The sequence below is a fragment of the Pseudorca crassidens genome, chromosome 2 (genome assembly GCF_039906515.1).
Source record: "Pseudorca crassidens isolate mPseCra1 chromosome 2, mPseCra1.hap1, whole genome shotgun sequence".
NCBI classification, from domain to species: domain Eukaryota; kingdom Metazoa; phylum Chordata; class Mammalia; order Artiodactyla; family Delphinidae; genus Pseudorca; species Pseudorca crassidens.
Genome location: NC_090297.1, coordinates 157,909,660 through 157,924,621, shown reverse-complemented (window position 1 = coordinate 157,924,621; position 14,962 = coordinate 157,909,660). Strand labels below are relative to the sequence as shown.

Here is a 14,962-nt window from a genome sequence, read left to right as displayed (position 1 = left end):
AATAATACACTCCGTCAACGCAACAGCAATAAAAAACAGCTTCAGAAGAAGCAGAGTACAGCTTCTCGTATCACACAATTTTATAACCATATATTTTAAAATTTAGAATAAGATTACATAAAAGAGTAAAACAAAGGACTGCTAGAATTAAACAGTAAATTCTAAAAATAATAAAATATAGATATGCCCCTCTAAAAAAGCAATGGTTAATCTTTTCCATATATTGTTTCTTTTTTATATTTGCTAACAGTTGCAAAGTAAATTCTCCAAACTATTTCCTCACTCACATTTTTCAAGTAAAAAATAAATTAAAAAATCAGAATTCTCTCTGCCATGGAAGTCTCTCTTCTTCAGCCAAAATAATCAGAGGGAAAATAATTTCTTTTAACGTTTCACACTATTAGCAGGCCCTGCTCAGAATCTGTTTACAATATGTACTACTAAAATGACACAGTAAAATTAAAACATAGTTAGAAAAATAATGCTTTTGTCAGGTTGCAAAAGCTGATACTTACCAAAGGGGACAATTTTCGTCTTCTTGGAGATACCTCACTTTCCTTAGTTGCTTGTTGGCATAGCAAAGCTTTGAGTTGATTAACTATGGAGCAAAAGCGATGGGTTTATTCACCTTATTTTAGATCCATGGTTTATTATCACCCATCTATCCATCCAGCAATCTAACAAATATTGTTTAAATATGTATTATGCACCACAAAATGTGCTACTGACTGGGGACACAAAGACAAACAAGAAAACCTCTACCACTTAAGAGCTAAGAATCTTGCTTGTGAGCAAGAGGGATATAACTAACAGATATAAAACTATATAATAAGTTCTAGGTAGACCTAGAGCTATGCATAGTGCTATGAAGAGGAAGCACATAATTGTTTTCACAGAGAAGACAATACGGTGAAGGATAAACAGGAGATTACTGAGCAGAAAAGGGTGAGAAAAAATCCAGTTAGAATGCGTGGCTCATGCAAAGCACAGAAGCACGGCCATAGGTTGGTATGATTAGACCATGGCTTGAAAGATGGACAGTTGAAAGGAAAACAGAAAAATGAGGCTAAAGAGGCAGCTTGGATTCATCATAAGGAAATACTGCTACGACATCCTATAGGCATTGCGAAGTCAAAGAAAAAAAAATAAGCAAGGGAATTAGATTAGCTGATTTGTGTTTCTCGACTAAAATCCTAGCAGTAAAGGATAGACTGGAGTCATTATTGTACAGAGTTTAAAGAATTCACTGTGTGTCATTCAGGTCAGGACTGATGTTCACACTCACCAGCATGGCTGTGTTGCAGTTTATGCCAGGCATTCCCAGCATCCTCATTTCCTACACTGATACTAAAAGAAGGATCCATTACGTCTTCTCCAATAGTGACATCACCTTCTCTCAGGGCACATTTCAATTGGTGAATGCTTCTACTGGCACGTTCTGTAACAACATGATGAAAATCAGGGCCAGTGAAATCTGGGCGACCAAAGGTACACTGACTCAAGAAGACAATTTCTAAAGGAAAAGCAATCATTTCTGATTTCATGGGGAAAAAAGCATAGTTTTGTTTCTAGCTTGCTGAGGAACATGCCAGAGGAAGTACGAGATTAAGTTCGTGGGTTAGAAGTTAGACTTGATGATCTTTAAGGTCTCTGACACCTCAGTGATTGATATTCACTATATATAGCTCTATAGCTGAGGAGGACTGAATGGGAGAGCTTCTCCCCCCTCCACTCCTCCAAACAACAGCCTCACAGGGAAAGCACTATCCTAACCCCTCAATGCCTAAGACTCCCCTACCCCTTCTGGAGAGGGGTGGGTGGGCAAAACTGGCAAAAGGGACACCACCACACCAAGTTCCTGCCCAAGGAGGCCTCCTTGTCCCTGTAGGCCAGATGTCCCTCTAGCAGCAAGAGACATATGACTACCTGGCCTAGTTTTGATCAAGATTTGAACAGCTGACGCGCTTATAGCGGCAGCCTCTCTAGTATAGTCGTACTTACGTACTGCTGGCTGACTACATCTTACATGGAAATTCTTGGTTAGTGTACCTGACTACCCCTAGAATTGAAGCTTAAACTCACTAGCACATACTTAACATAAATAGTCTAAAATGAAGTATTTTAAGGTACATTATTCTAGTAGTTCATCTCTAAAAATAGCCCCCAAAGGACCCAGCCTCACATCCTTGCCCTCTCCCAGGTTGAAACTCAGTGGGCCTGTAACCTGCACTAACCAAGAGAATGCAATGGAAGGCACACCACGCCAGACCAGTCACATCTTTAAAACATCTGTTAGCTTCTGCTTCTACCTTCTCGGAACTCTGGTTTTTGTAAACCCCAAGCCAAACAAAGTAGGAAGTCTGGCTACCTTGCTGGAGAGATTGTGAAGAGGCCATGTGGAAAGGAAAGCCCCTGAGACCACCACAGGGAGAAGGAGAGAAGCCCAGCCCCACTAACAGCCCGGTGGTCTCCTGATGACTCCAGCGCCAGAGGCCATCCACCTACAATGGCATGAAAGAGACCCGAAAACTGCCCAGCTTGAGTCCAATTAACCCACAGATCTGTGAGAGATACTACAAATGCTTTTCTTTGTTGCTTTCTGCCATCAAGCTTTAGAGTGTCTTGTTAAGCAGCAATAGATAACTGAAATAATAATTCTGTGAAATATTTACCCAAAAACATCTTCAGCAAAGGATCGAAGTCTTACATTAATAACAGAACTATACTAATATAGTAATATTATACTGTACTATATGTTAATACTATACTATAATAATATACTAATGACACTGGTGATGACATTACTAATAATTCTACCCCATTTTATGGATATTTTACATGTATGACAACTGGAGAACCAGGCAATCAATTGGTAATTTCATTAATTAAAGTCCAGTTACTTCTTCAGGTTTAAACTTGTTATTTCTGCTAATCTCTTATGATTAAATTCCCCAGTTCCAATCTAGAAAACATTAACTATAACAAAAAAATGTTCCTTGTACATTAGAGCTGAATCCCAGATTTCACTCATCATTTTCAAATTTTGACATCTGTATTTGAAAGTTATTTTTAATTCATAAATTTACCAAATATTTACATATATCTAACATAGAAATTTATGTTAGAAAAAGATGAATTCCTATGCAAGTTCATGTATAGCTATTATCTATTTCATATGGATTCTATCTAAATAATTCTTAAGATTTTCAGAGGAGATCTTTTTTTTGCGGTACGCGGGCCTCTCACTGCTGTGGCCTCTCCCGCTGCGGTGCACAAGCTCCGAACGCGCAGGCTCAGCGGCCATGGCTCACGGGCCCAGCTGCTCCGCGGCATATGGGATCTTCCCGGACCAGGGCATGAACCCGTGACCCCTGCATCGGCAGGCAGACTCTCAACCACTGCGCCACCAGGGAAGCCCAGAGGAGATCTTTTTCTAAGTAAAAACTTTCTCTAATTCAGAGCAACACGTAACAATGATGCCAATGAAGTGAACACATAACAATGATGCCAATGAAGTTCTCTCTTTCTTCTGACCAAGGCCCTTCCTTGACAATTATATCTATTTCGTCTTGTGTACTCAGGAGAAAAAGCTCCTATTCCTTGTTACCTACATGGGAACCCTAAAAAAGCTATAAAACAGCTATCTTTTCATTACCAATCATGGATGGAAATATATTTATAAACATATATTCTACAGGACCTTGAAACATAGATTATACTTCCTCCAAGCTCATTAATTTAAGTTTGAAACCAGAAAAAAATAACCATAACTTAATAGAAAAAAAATATTCTCTATCTTACAAAATCTCTAATATAGGTTCTCTGCTTACAGCAACTCATTTTCTACCTTGATTAAACTAAAGAAAGCAGGTCTTTTAGGTCAGGGTTCAACAGTGAAATTCTACTACTAACTACACAAGAGACCCAGGGAATTTACCACTACAATTTTCTCCACGTCAATCCTGTTTCCACGCAGACCTTTCTCTGACTGGAATTTGGAATTGATAACTAACCAAGCCTGGTCTCCTTTTACTCCTCATGAGTTTAAAAAGTCCAGATAAGATGCATTCCTGGTTTTAGTAAAATGAGAAGCAGCAAAAATAGTTTTTCAATAACTCAGTATTTTCTAAAGAGACTTGTTAAAAAGGAAAATCAAAGTGTTACTTGATAAGCAATTTAGTTCACAGAACATTAGACTTAATGCACTGAAATCTATGAATAAAGCACTTATCCTTACTGCATCCATTAAAAGGAAAGAGAGGGTTTGAATTACACTATAAGTGTGCTCTGTGGAGCCATCAAATGACTTCATCTATAAGACAAAGGATAATTATTTATTTATACCTAATCTGACTAAAAGCTAATAAGTGATATTAGGAAAAGGAAAGGAAATCTGAAAAAAATTGTGTAGTTGTAAATCCTTATAGGTAGACTTCTTTCATTAGCTTACAATGATGGCAGAGCTTTATGAGCGCATTTAATCCCTTTCCTAATATTGTTTAATCTTTTAGAATTTTTAACATTCAAAGACCATGTGTTAAATTGCACTATGAAAATAGTATTATGTGAAATAGTAATATATTGAACTCAACAACCATCCCAAAGAAAAGTGATTACACAAGGTTAGGGGTTTTTTGCAACGAGTGACTTTAGTTGTTAGTATCATAGATGAAGACAAGGAATTTCTAAGAACTGTGTCTTAAAACTAAAACTAAGGAGGTAAGTGATATTTTAAAGTCATTTCAATACTACATTTCTAAACATGCTACATGTTTTTCAAATATATACATACTAACATAATTATACACTGCAACAGACAAACAGAATTAATCCTGAGGAATAACAACACTCAGATCTTTCAAGACAGACAAAACTGCACTTCTCTTCAACTGGAGCCACTGCAGCTGAAGGCCCCATAATCCTTATTAAGAACACTGTTCCCCAGATGCAGTTATCTGCTGCTTTCATATAAGGAAACCAGATTAGACAGGAGGTTCCAGTTATGGTTTCCTATCCCACTGTTAATGGGCACAGCTTTATCTGTCTATAAATGAGAGATGGAAAGAATACTCATTTCCTCTTCTCTCCTGAGAGGACAGTAAGACATTTCACAATACATCCTGGTTTCTTCTCTCCAGCACCAACTATGGGCTGAATATAAACTTAATTACATTCTGCTAATTTTGGGGGGTTTTTGTTCTTCTTTCTCTAATGGCTTTAGGTGTAAGGTTAGGCTGTTTATTTGAGATTTTTCTTGTTTCTTGAGGTAGGATTGTATTGCTATAAACTTCCCTCTTAAAACTGCTTTTGCTGCATCCCATAGGTTTGGGGTTGGTTTGGGTTTTGTATTCATTGTCATTTGTTTCTAGGTATTTTTGATTTCCTCTTTGATTTCTTCTAGTAGCGTATTGTTTAGCCTCCATGTGTTTGTATTTTTTACAGTTTTTTTTTCCTGTAATTGATATCTAGTCTCATAGCGTTGTGGTTGCAAAAGATACTTGATATGATTTAAATTTTCTTAAATTTACCAAGGTTTAATTTGTGACCCAAGATATGATCTATCCTGGAGAATGTTCCATGAGCACTTGAGAAGAAAGTACATTCTGTTGTTTTGGATGGAATGTACTATAAACTACCAATGGCATTTTTCACAGAAGTAGAACAAAAAATTTCACAATTTGTACGGAAACATGAAAGACCCCGAAGAGCCAGAGCAATCTTGAGAAAGAAACACAGAGCTGGAGGAATCAGGCTCCCTGACTTCAGACTATGCTACAAAGCTACAGTAATCAAGACAGTATGGTACTGGCACAAAAACAGAAATATAGATCAACGGAACAGGATAGAAAGCCCAGAGATAAACCCACACACATATAGTCACCTTATTTTTGATAAAGGAGGCAAGAATATACAATGGAGAAAAGACAACCTCTCCAATAAGTGGTGTTGGGCAAACTGGACAGCTACATGTAAAAGAATGAAATTAGAACACTCCCTAACACTGTATACAAAAATAAACTCAAAATGGATTAAAGACCTAAATGCAAGGCCAGACACTATAAAACTCTTAGAGGAAAACATAGGCAGAACACTCTATGACATAAATCACAGCAAGATCCTTTTTGACCCACCTCCTAGAGAAATGGAAATAAAAATAAACAAATGGGACCTAATGAAACCTAAAAGCTTTTGCACAGCAAAGGAAACCATAAACAAGACAAAAAGACAACCCCCAGAATGGGGGAAAATATTTGTAAATGAAGCAACTGACAAAGGATTAATCTCCAAAATATGCAAGCAGCTCATGCAGCTCAATATCAAAAAAACAACCCATCCAAAAATGGGCAGAAGACCTAAATAGGCATTTCTCCAAAGAAGATATACAGATCGCCAACAAACACATGAAAGGATGCTCAACATCACTAGTCATTAGAGAAATGTAAATCAAAACTACAATGAGGTATCACCTCACACTGGTCAGAATGGCCATCATCAAAAAATTTACAAACAATAAATGCTGGAGAGGGTGTGGATAAAAGGGAACCCTCTTGCACTGTTGGTGGGAATGTTAATTGATACAGCCAGTATGGAGAACAGTATGGATGCTCCTTAAAAAACTATAAATAGAACTACCATACGACCCAGCAATCTCACTACTGGGCATATACCCTGAGAAAACCATAATTCAAAAGGAGTCATGTATCACAATGTTCATTGCAGCTCTATTTACAATAGCCAGGACATGGAAGCAAACTAAGTGTCCATCAACAGATGAATGGATAAAGAAGATGTGGCACATATATACAATGGAATATTACTCAGCCACAAAAAGAAACGAAATTGAGTTATTTGTAGTGAGGTGGATGGACCTAGAATCTGTCATACAGAGTGAAGTAAGTCAGAAAGAGAAAAACAAATACTGTATGCTAACACATATATACGGAATCTAAAAAAAAAAAAAAGGTTCTGAAGAACCTAGGGGCAGGACAGGAATAAAGATGCAGATGTAGAGAATGGACTTGAGGACATGGGAGGGAGAAGGGTAAGCTGGGATGAAGTGAGAGAGTGACATGGACATATATACACTACCAAATGTAAAATAGATAGCTAGTGGGAAGCAGCCGCATAGCACAGGGAAATCAGCTCAGTGCTTTGTGACCACCTAGAGAGGTGGGATAGGGAGGGTGGGAGGGAGGCGATATGTGGATATATGTATAGCTGATTCACTTTGTTATAAAGCAGAAACTAACACACCATTGTAAAGCAATTATACTCCAATAAAGATGTTAAATAAAAGAGGCATGTTTTTTATAACAGAGCTGCATTAAAAAAAAAAAGAACATGTGGCACATATATACAATGGAATATTACTCAGACATAAAAAGGAACAAAATTGAACTATGTGTAGTGAGGTAGATGGACCTAGAGCATGCCATACAAAATGAAGTAAGTCAGAAAGAGAAAAACAAATACCATATGTTAACACATATATGTGGAATCTAAAAAAAAAAAAAAAAAAACGTTCTGATGAACCTAGGGGCAGGACAGGAATAAAGACACAGACATAGAGAATGGACTTGACATGGGGAGTGGAAAGGGTAAGCTGGGGCAAAGTGAGAGAGTGGCATATATACACTACCAAATGTAAAATAGATAGCTAGTGGCAAGCAGCCGCATAGCACAGGGAGATCAGCTCGGTGCTTTGTGACCACCTAGGGGGGTGGGATAGGGAGGGTGGGAGGGAGACGCAAGAGGGAAGGGATATGGTCATATATGTATACGTATAGCTGATTCACTTTGTTATACAGCAGAAACTAACACAACAATGTAAAGCAATAATACTCTAATAAAGATGTTAGGGAAGAAAAAAAACAGTGGCCAAGGGAAAAAGAGAAGAGGGTTTTTAATTAGAAAAATATGGATTCAGGGGGTGGGTGTGTGGGCAAGATGGACAAAGAGGGTCAAAAGGTACAAATTTCCAGTTATAAAATAAACTATGTCCTGGGATATAATGTGCAGCATGGTGACTATCATTAATAATACTGTGTTGTACATGTGAAGGGTAAATCTCAAATGTTCTCATCACAAGAAAAGCAATAATTAAAAAATTAAACTTAATTAAGAATACAAACACAAATACAACCTCTGAGTCCTACAGGATCATATGAACATAAATGTAAGTAAATACTATTTCTGCTGGTCCACTATCCAAATATCAATCAATACAATGAGCACTGAAAAGGTTATTGAGCTGTTGACTGCCGAGAAATTTAAGTCTGTTTTATTCATTTTTGTAATCCAGTTGCTCTAGTTTCTAACTCCTAGCTCAACACTGAGCCTCTCTTCATCAAGATGCTTTTGAACAAAAGGGAAATATGTCCCTGTCTAGGAAGGATCATCACTTATATACATACTGTGCATTACTGATGTCTACATTCTCCATCTGTACTGGGAGATGTGAACAAGAATTATCCTGGTGACAGGGAGGCGGAACCACACCCAGTGAAGTGCTCAGCTGTCTCTGAGAAAACATGCAATGAACCATATCTCCCTAGGCCGAGCATGAGACGAGCCACAGTTCTTAAAGCACACTTAGACCAGGACAGACAAGCAGAAAAATGAAACCATGGCAAGATAAGAGACACATGTGTCTGTCCACACTTGACTGGGCCTCAGGTAGTTCAGAAGATTGTTGTCACTGTTTACTAGGGAACTGACAGGTAGTATGACCAAGATATAAACAGCATAATCTAAAATCAGAGAAAAAGAGCTTTGTAAATGGCAATTATAATAATGAAAGAGATTAAAAGTAGTGTGCAGAAACTACAAAATCTCAAAAAAATACTATCATAAGACTCTAAAAGCTGGAAAATGTGAAAATGGTTGGTGCCAGGAGTGAAAGATAATCCGAACAAGAATGTAAACATCTTAAGAGAGCAGTGTCTAGAAGATCATTAATGATAGATGGATGCTGGCAAATCAAGATTGACAACATGCATTATGAGGGATACACCTGGTATTTTTTTGGCACCAACTGAGAGGACTTATGCACCTGTCACTTTCCTGATAAAGAAGTAATCCTAGCCAGACTGGCAGAACTTAGGTAAAATTATCAGCCAATACAATCTGTACCCTTAATAGTAATTATTCTCAAGTATGATTCTCACAAAGTAAATGTTATGAGCAATGCCTTGCTACTTCTAGATCATGGTTCTCAATCTTAGCACTATTGAAATTTGGACCTGATAATTCTTGACTGTAAGGTGATGTGTTGTGTTTGTATAGCAGCGTCCCTGGCCTCTACCCACTAGATGCCAGTAGACTCCTCCCTGCCAGTTGTGACAACCAAAACTGCCTCTGGACATTACCAGATGTTTCCTGGATGGAAAAAAAGTCACCCTGGTTGATAACTGCTGGTTTAGATTAATAAAACAAGATAGCCCCTGTTCAGTTTTAAGGAGAGACTTCCCACATTGCTACATTGTAACTACAGGCACCTCCTAATGAAAAGTGGTCAGGATAGTGAGCCATCCTGCCACTGTGGTAGGCAGTGCACAACCCATGGCAATCACTACCATGAGGCAGTTCTGATCCAGGTATCTGGAGTTGTTATATCTACTGTAATTAAAAACTTGAAATTCATATTTAGTTTCATTTTGTTTCCAGGCCTAATACATGAAGCAATAGTTGTACTCTAAGGCCATATTTCAGAGCTACTTTAGGTGATCATTCCTTTAAATATTCCAGTGGGCTTTGATGAAGCTCTCCCATAATCAAGGTTGCTTTAGCAAGTACACAAGCGCATGTCAAGGTACTTTCCCTACCTTTTGATCCTCAAAGGAGTATCACTAAGTGAAAAGGTGGAAAACCTTAGCAAAAACTGGTGAAATGATCAGAGTTTAAGTCTTTTAAAAATCCCAAGAGTTAATATAATTATTCTCAGTATCTCAAAAGCTTGAGAACAACTTCATCTCTTTTTTCTGTCCAAACATGGCCAACATGTGAAAATGCCCTTACAATCTCATAACACTGAACCACTGTTTTGGTTCTACATTATTTCAGGATGACTATTTACTTGTAAAACACCCTTTTGGGGCTGCTAAATCCTGTCTTTTGCCTATTTTACCTCATTATTAGTAGGGAAGAAAAAATGGAATTCTACTAGCTTTTTGCTATTCTGGTAGAAGAAATGGTCATAAAAGTTAAAACTACTAAAAGCTATATAAGTATATAAAACAAAAAAGGAATATATGTAATTCAAATTTTATCAGCAAAAAAGTAAACTCAAATGTTTACAAACTTCATTTGCATTACCAATCCTTATTTATTAATAGCCAATAGTTCCATTTCTTTAATTTTTAGAAAAGAGAGATATGTTTCAGTCTGCGCTAAAACACCAAAATAATTTTCTCATTTTATAATAAATGCTTCCAGAGCCTTTATTACGTTGTTGCCTCAATGAGGCTGATAGTTAAACACATAAGCAAACATTAGCTATAGAGAATATGTGTGTGTGCATAAATATATACTATATATGGCAAAGAATATTTTAAAATTTTAGAAAACATTTAAGAAAAGAAAAAAACAAAAAGAAGAAGAAATACAAGTTTGATGAGTAAAACTGAGAAAAAGAGGAACTTTTACTTAAGTAGTTATACACAGGTTTTCTTAAGTCTGCCAAAGGTCCTGATGATATCACTTCTGGTTAATTCAGTGACCAAATTATTGACTAGTAAGATTAACACTGCTTTCCACAGATGTGAGTCCTTCTGTGGAATGAAAAAAACACTTTGTATGAATTGGAAAGATGCTCTATATTTTACTTGTGTACAATTGGCCCATCAATTTTATCTTCAGTTTTATCAAACTAGATCAACTTACAAAGAAAAGGATCACTCCCCCCAATTTTATATTTTCTTCCCATATTCAACCTCTCACTTTCTATGAACCTAGTTCCTTACTCTCATTTGTATATGAAAGAAACAGAACCATTATCATTCATGTGTTCCAATCCAGTGTTGATAGAAGGGACATTACAGATCCAGGGGTCTGAGGTAGTGCCTGAAGGCGAACCAAGCTCTCATGTGTTTTGCTTGACCCACACAGTATAGGACAAAGGGAAAAGAATAAGAGAAAGTGAAGTGAAAAAAGAGGGAGGGAGCAAGAAAGTACCTGGAATGTTTTTAGAAAAAGCATAAAATGCCCAGTTTGGCCAGAGCCTCACCATTCCCTAGTGTCTTCCACTGACTCCACCACATATTTTGTCATCTGCTTGACTCCTAAAGGCAATAATTCTCCACCTAGTCCAAACTTTTCATATTCCAGATGAGGAAACAAGAATCCAAGAACAGTTTATTAACTTGCCTAAGGTAACATAGATGGTTATTAGAAAAGCAACAGTAAGAGTTGTAACTTGGATCCTAGTTCCACATTCTCTTCTTTGAATCTATCATACTCTTCCACAAATTCAATCTAGAGCCTAAAACACCAAAATGTTGAAAGAAAAAGGAGGAATCAGCATATAAAATGTATATAGAAAGTAAATGATGTATTCCTGTCTCGGTATAAGTTTGTTCCATTTCTTTATGCCCACCCAATCAAAGGTGGCCAGGAAGTTGAAGAATAGGTGAGTCATGTATACAGGTATAAAACTGTATCCATAGCTAACACTGCAGAAATAGACAAAACGTGATTCAGTTATTAAGGCTGGGACACTGAATTTCTAACAAGTTCTCTCCTTCTTTCTAACATCATATCCCTACATTCAAGTGTACAAAATTGAAAACAGCCTGAATTTCCTGTTATTCTGGTTTTCCTGACCCTTTCTTGGCTATAAATTAGTTTATTTTATACCTCATGACCTTGCACTATGATGTGTTGAATTTAAATTAGAGGAGGGGTACTTGCTATTCTGCCCAGTTATCAATATAATTCTGTGCGTCTTGAATTTTAGATGCCGAAAGAGTGAATGAACACCTAACCATATTGCCAGAAGACCTTCCAAGTCACTTCTGGTTCTAGATTAAACTCTGTGACTCCCAGGATACCTGGTATGCCCACTTTATACCACATTGAAAACTTTCAGATCATCTACTATGTAGGAATAATATTACAGATCTGTGGGGCAATGAAGTTTTCTAGTTTTTCTGCCAGATCTCTTACTTTGAAGAAGTCTTTCAACCACTCCAATTCTTACAGTGGGGGAATAGACAATCCAAAGCAGGAGTTATCCTTAGAGGGTGACTACATCTGAAAGGCGTCAGGGAAAGAATAAGAGGTGAGTGTAGAGCCTGCAGATGGGCTCTCTATTTCCATGGCTGCTTTAGGGTCATCAGGCTCAAGGAGAGGCAAGAATTCCTCTTAAGTTTTAAAAGCAAGAAAGCAACATTGACTCTGCTTTTCACATCAGAACTTCAAATTCTTCATATACTATAATAGTACCAAAAATTGTGTTTAAAGTAAAGAAATGAGGAAAAGCTATAAAAAAAATGAGAGACTATCATGGGAAAATTATAAAAGCATTTTGCATTTTAATATGCCCACTTCCTTGCTAAATACAACTGAAAGAATTAGTAATGATTACATGTACAGTTATTTAGAAACCAGAGGAATAACTTGTGAGGAAAGACCAAGAATACCTATTACCTCTTCTTTAAGCATGAACTAGACAAGCCATTTTGGGGAAGTAATGGTGGATAGACAAAACCCAAACAAAAGAACTTTAAATTGCATTTTATCTGCCTGCATAGTACCACAATTCTCAAGTTATTAGGCACAAAACGCTTAAAATAATGAAATTTCATATACAAAATAATGCCACCATACTGTGTTTATTCAGAAACACACATTTTGACGTTAAAGGGAATTATCCTATCTAAGAGTGGTAATTTATATGTGTGAAGTGAAGAACTTCTGATCGTGCTTCATTTCAATATTAGTTCTGTTTTGTTTCCTTCCATAAGCTATTATATAAACTAAATAAACCTGAAAATTAAAATGCTACTTAATAAACAATAAAATAAGTCCTGGAAACCCATGAAAAATTTCAAGTTTCATTTCTTGATTCATTGTTAAAACTATCACTAAAAATTAATAAAAAACAAACTAACTTTTTTCTCTGCTTTATTTGCTCTTGATTATAAATGTTTTCACCACTTTATATTGTTATAACAGTAAATTTTAAATTTATTTTAAAATGAATTATCTTTGAATAAAAACTCTTCACTATAATTACTGAAAGCAGTATCGTGGGTATTAAATATAGTACTATAACATTAGTTTGAAATTAACTACTGCATCAAGTCTAATATTAAATAGCCTCTAATACTTAAGTAAAGATTCAAATTAAGGTTAAAGGAGGAGAAGCACTAGGAGAAACATAATGGAAAACAAGATTTTTTTACCGACCTCAAAAATTAAATGCCACTGGGATTATTGCACACAGTATTTTTCTTGCTTTCAAATGAAAAGTTACAAGTGGTTATTTCTGTATCTAACAGCTCTTGAAACCTCAGGAGGCTGATGAAGGTATTCATTCAGACCAATTATTTTATTCTTGCAGTTTGAATACTGAGAATGTTGACAGTTTGTAACACTGTTGACAGATGGAAACAATAAATAATAACCCTTTCAAAGTCTAGACTCACTAGAAGATAAATTTGCTAATCAAACAATAAATAATAGCCCTTTCAAAATCTAGACTCAGTAGAAGATAAATTTTCTAATCTCCTTGAAAAATCTTCACTTTGCTACAAGTACCAATTATAAATAGCAGCTAACATTTAATGAGTGCTTATGTGCCAAACACTGATCTTTACCCTTCTTTTTTATCACAGTAATCTGTAATTATTTTGTTTATCGTGCTTCACTGCATTAATCCAGAGGCTCCCTGAGGACAGTCACTTTGTCTAGTTCCTTACGGTATCCCCAGCATTTGGTATGTCTAACATATAGTAGGCACTAAATTAATAAATGAGTCAGTGCTTTAAATGCTTTAAATATTTTTTAAGCTGTTGGTCATGGCCTAAATGGTTAAAAAAATGCAAAAGAACAGAAAGTAGGGTGAATTACATCTAGTAGAATAAATATTCTTTAATGAAACTTTTCTTTTAGTCTATATGTCTATGCCCCATACAAAATACATTTCTTATTTATGGCTAAGATTAAAAAAAAAAGCCTGAAAATCATTGCTTTATGTGAATTATTTTATTTGCTCCTCACAAGAACCCTGCAGACAATATCATAACTTCTACTTTAAAATAAGAGAAATGAGGTTTCTAGATGTTATATATGATGTTCAAGATGATAGAGCTATCTACAAGTATATCACTTCTTCAGCTACTCATAGGGTACTATAGTAATAAAATCTGAATTAACTAAGTTTCAGTAATAGTTAATTGTAATATAATAAAGAAAAACATAGGCTTTTAAGGCAGACAGGTCTGACTGAATTTAATACCTGGCTCTGCCACTAACTAGCTATGTTGGCTTTGGCCTAACTTAACCTCTTTGCACCTCTATTTCCCCATGTCTAGAAGAGGGACATTCATAAGATTGTAAGTTTTAAGTGATTTAATGTATGTAAATAGCCTAGACCACTAAATAGAAGCTGTTGTGATTAAAATAATTATTAGTGGGTTTTTTTCCTGGTCCAATAAATCACATTCAATCCACTACACCATAATTTGAATGTGTAAAAAGAGCGCATCAGGAATTTACTGGATTATAAAGAGAAGTATGGGAACTGGGCAAAACTGGCATTGAGCCGTCCAAGAGTTTCTGCGGGCGCCGGGTAAAAAAGGATGCCCAAGAAAAGATCAGGCAGTTGGTTCAGGTAACTATGGGAATCAAGGGAAACAACGTTGCTTAAACGTAAAAACAAACACAACTATTTAATCTTTCCACAGCAACATCCATCTTCTTCCTCTGCGTTCTGGCTAGGGCCGAACCAAGGTGTTAGGAA

General features: G+C 36.3%; 1 protein-coding gene across 12 annotated transcripts in view; it reads right to left on the bottom strand.

Annotated features, from left to right (window-relative positions):
- The window catches only part of SDCCAG8 (SHH signaling and ciliogenesis regulator SDCCAG8), a 265,774-nt gene that overhangs the window by 250,487 nt on the left and 325 nt on the right, over positions 1-14,962 (bottom strand). For 11 of the 12 annotated variants that reach the window (XR_010941422.1, XR_010941421.1, XM_067729494.1 and 8 more), the window contains exons 2-3: positions 1,286-1,438; positions 516-598 (exon numbers count right to left, since the gene is read on the bottom strand). The exons of the other annotated variant lie outside the window; for it this stretch is intronic. Coding sequence is in view for 9 of the 11 variants with exons in the window: in XM_067729494.1 (XP_067585595.1) it covers positions 516-598; positions 1,286-1,438 (236 nt within the window). In the remaining 2 variants the exon portion in view is untranslated. The remainder of the gene's footprint in view (positions 1-515; positions 599-1,285; positions 1,439-14,962) is intronic. 12 annotated transcript variants of the gene reach the window in all.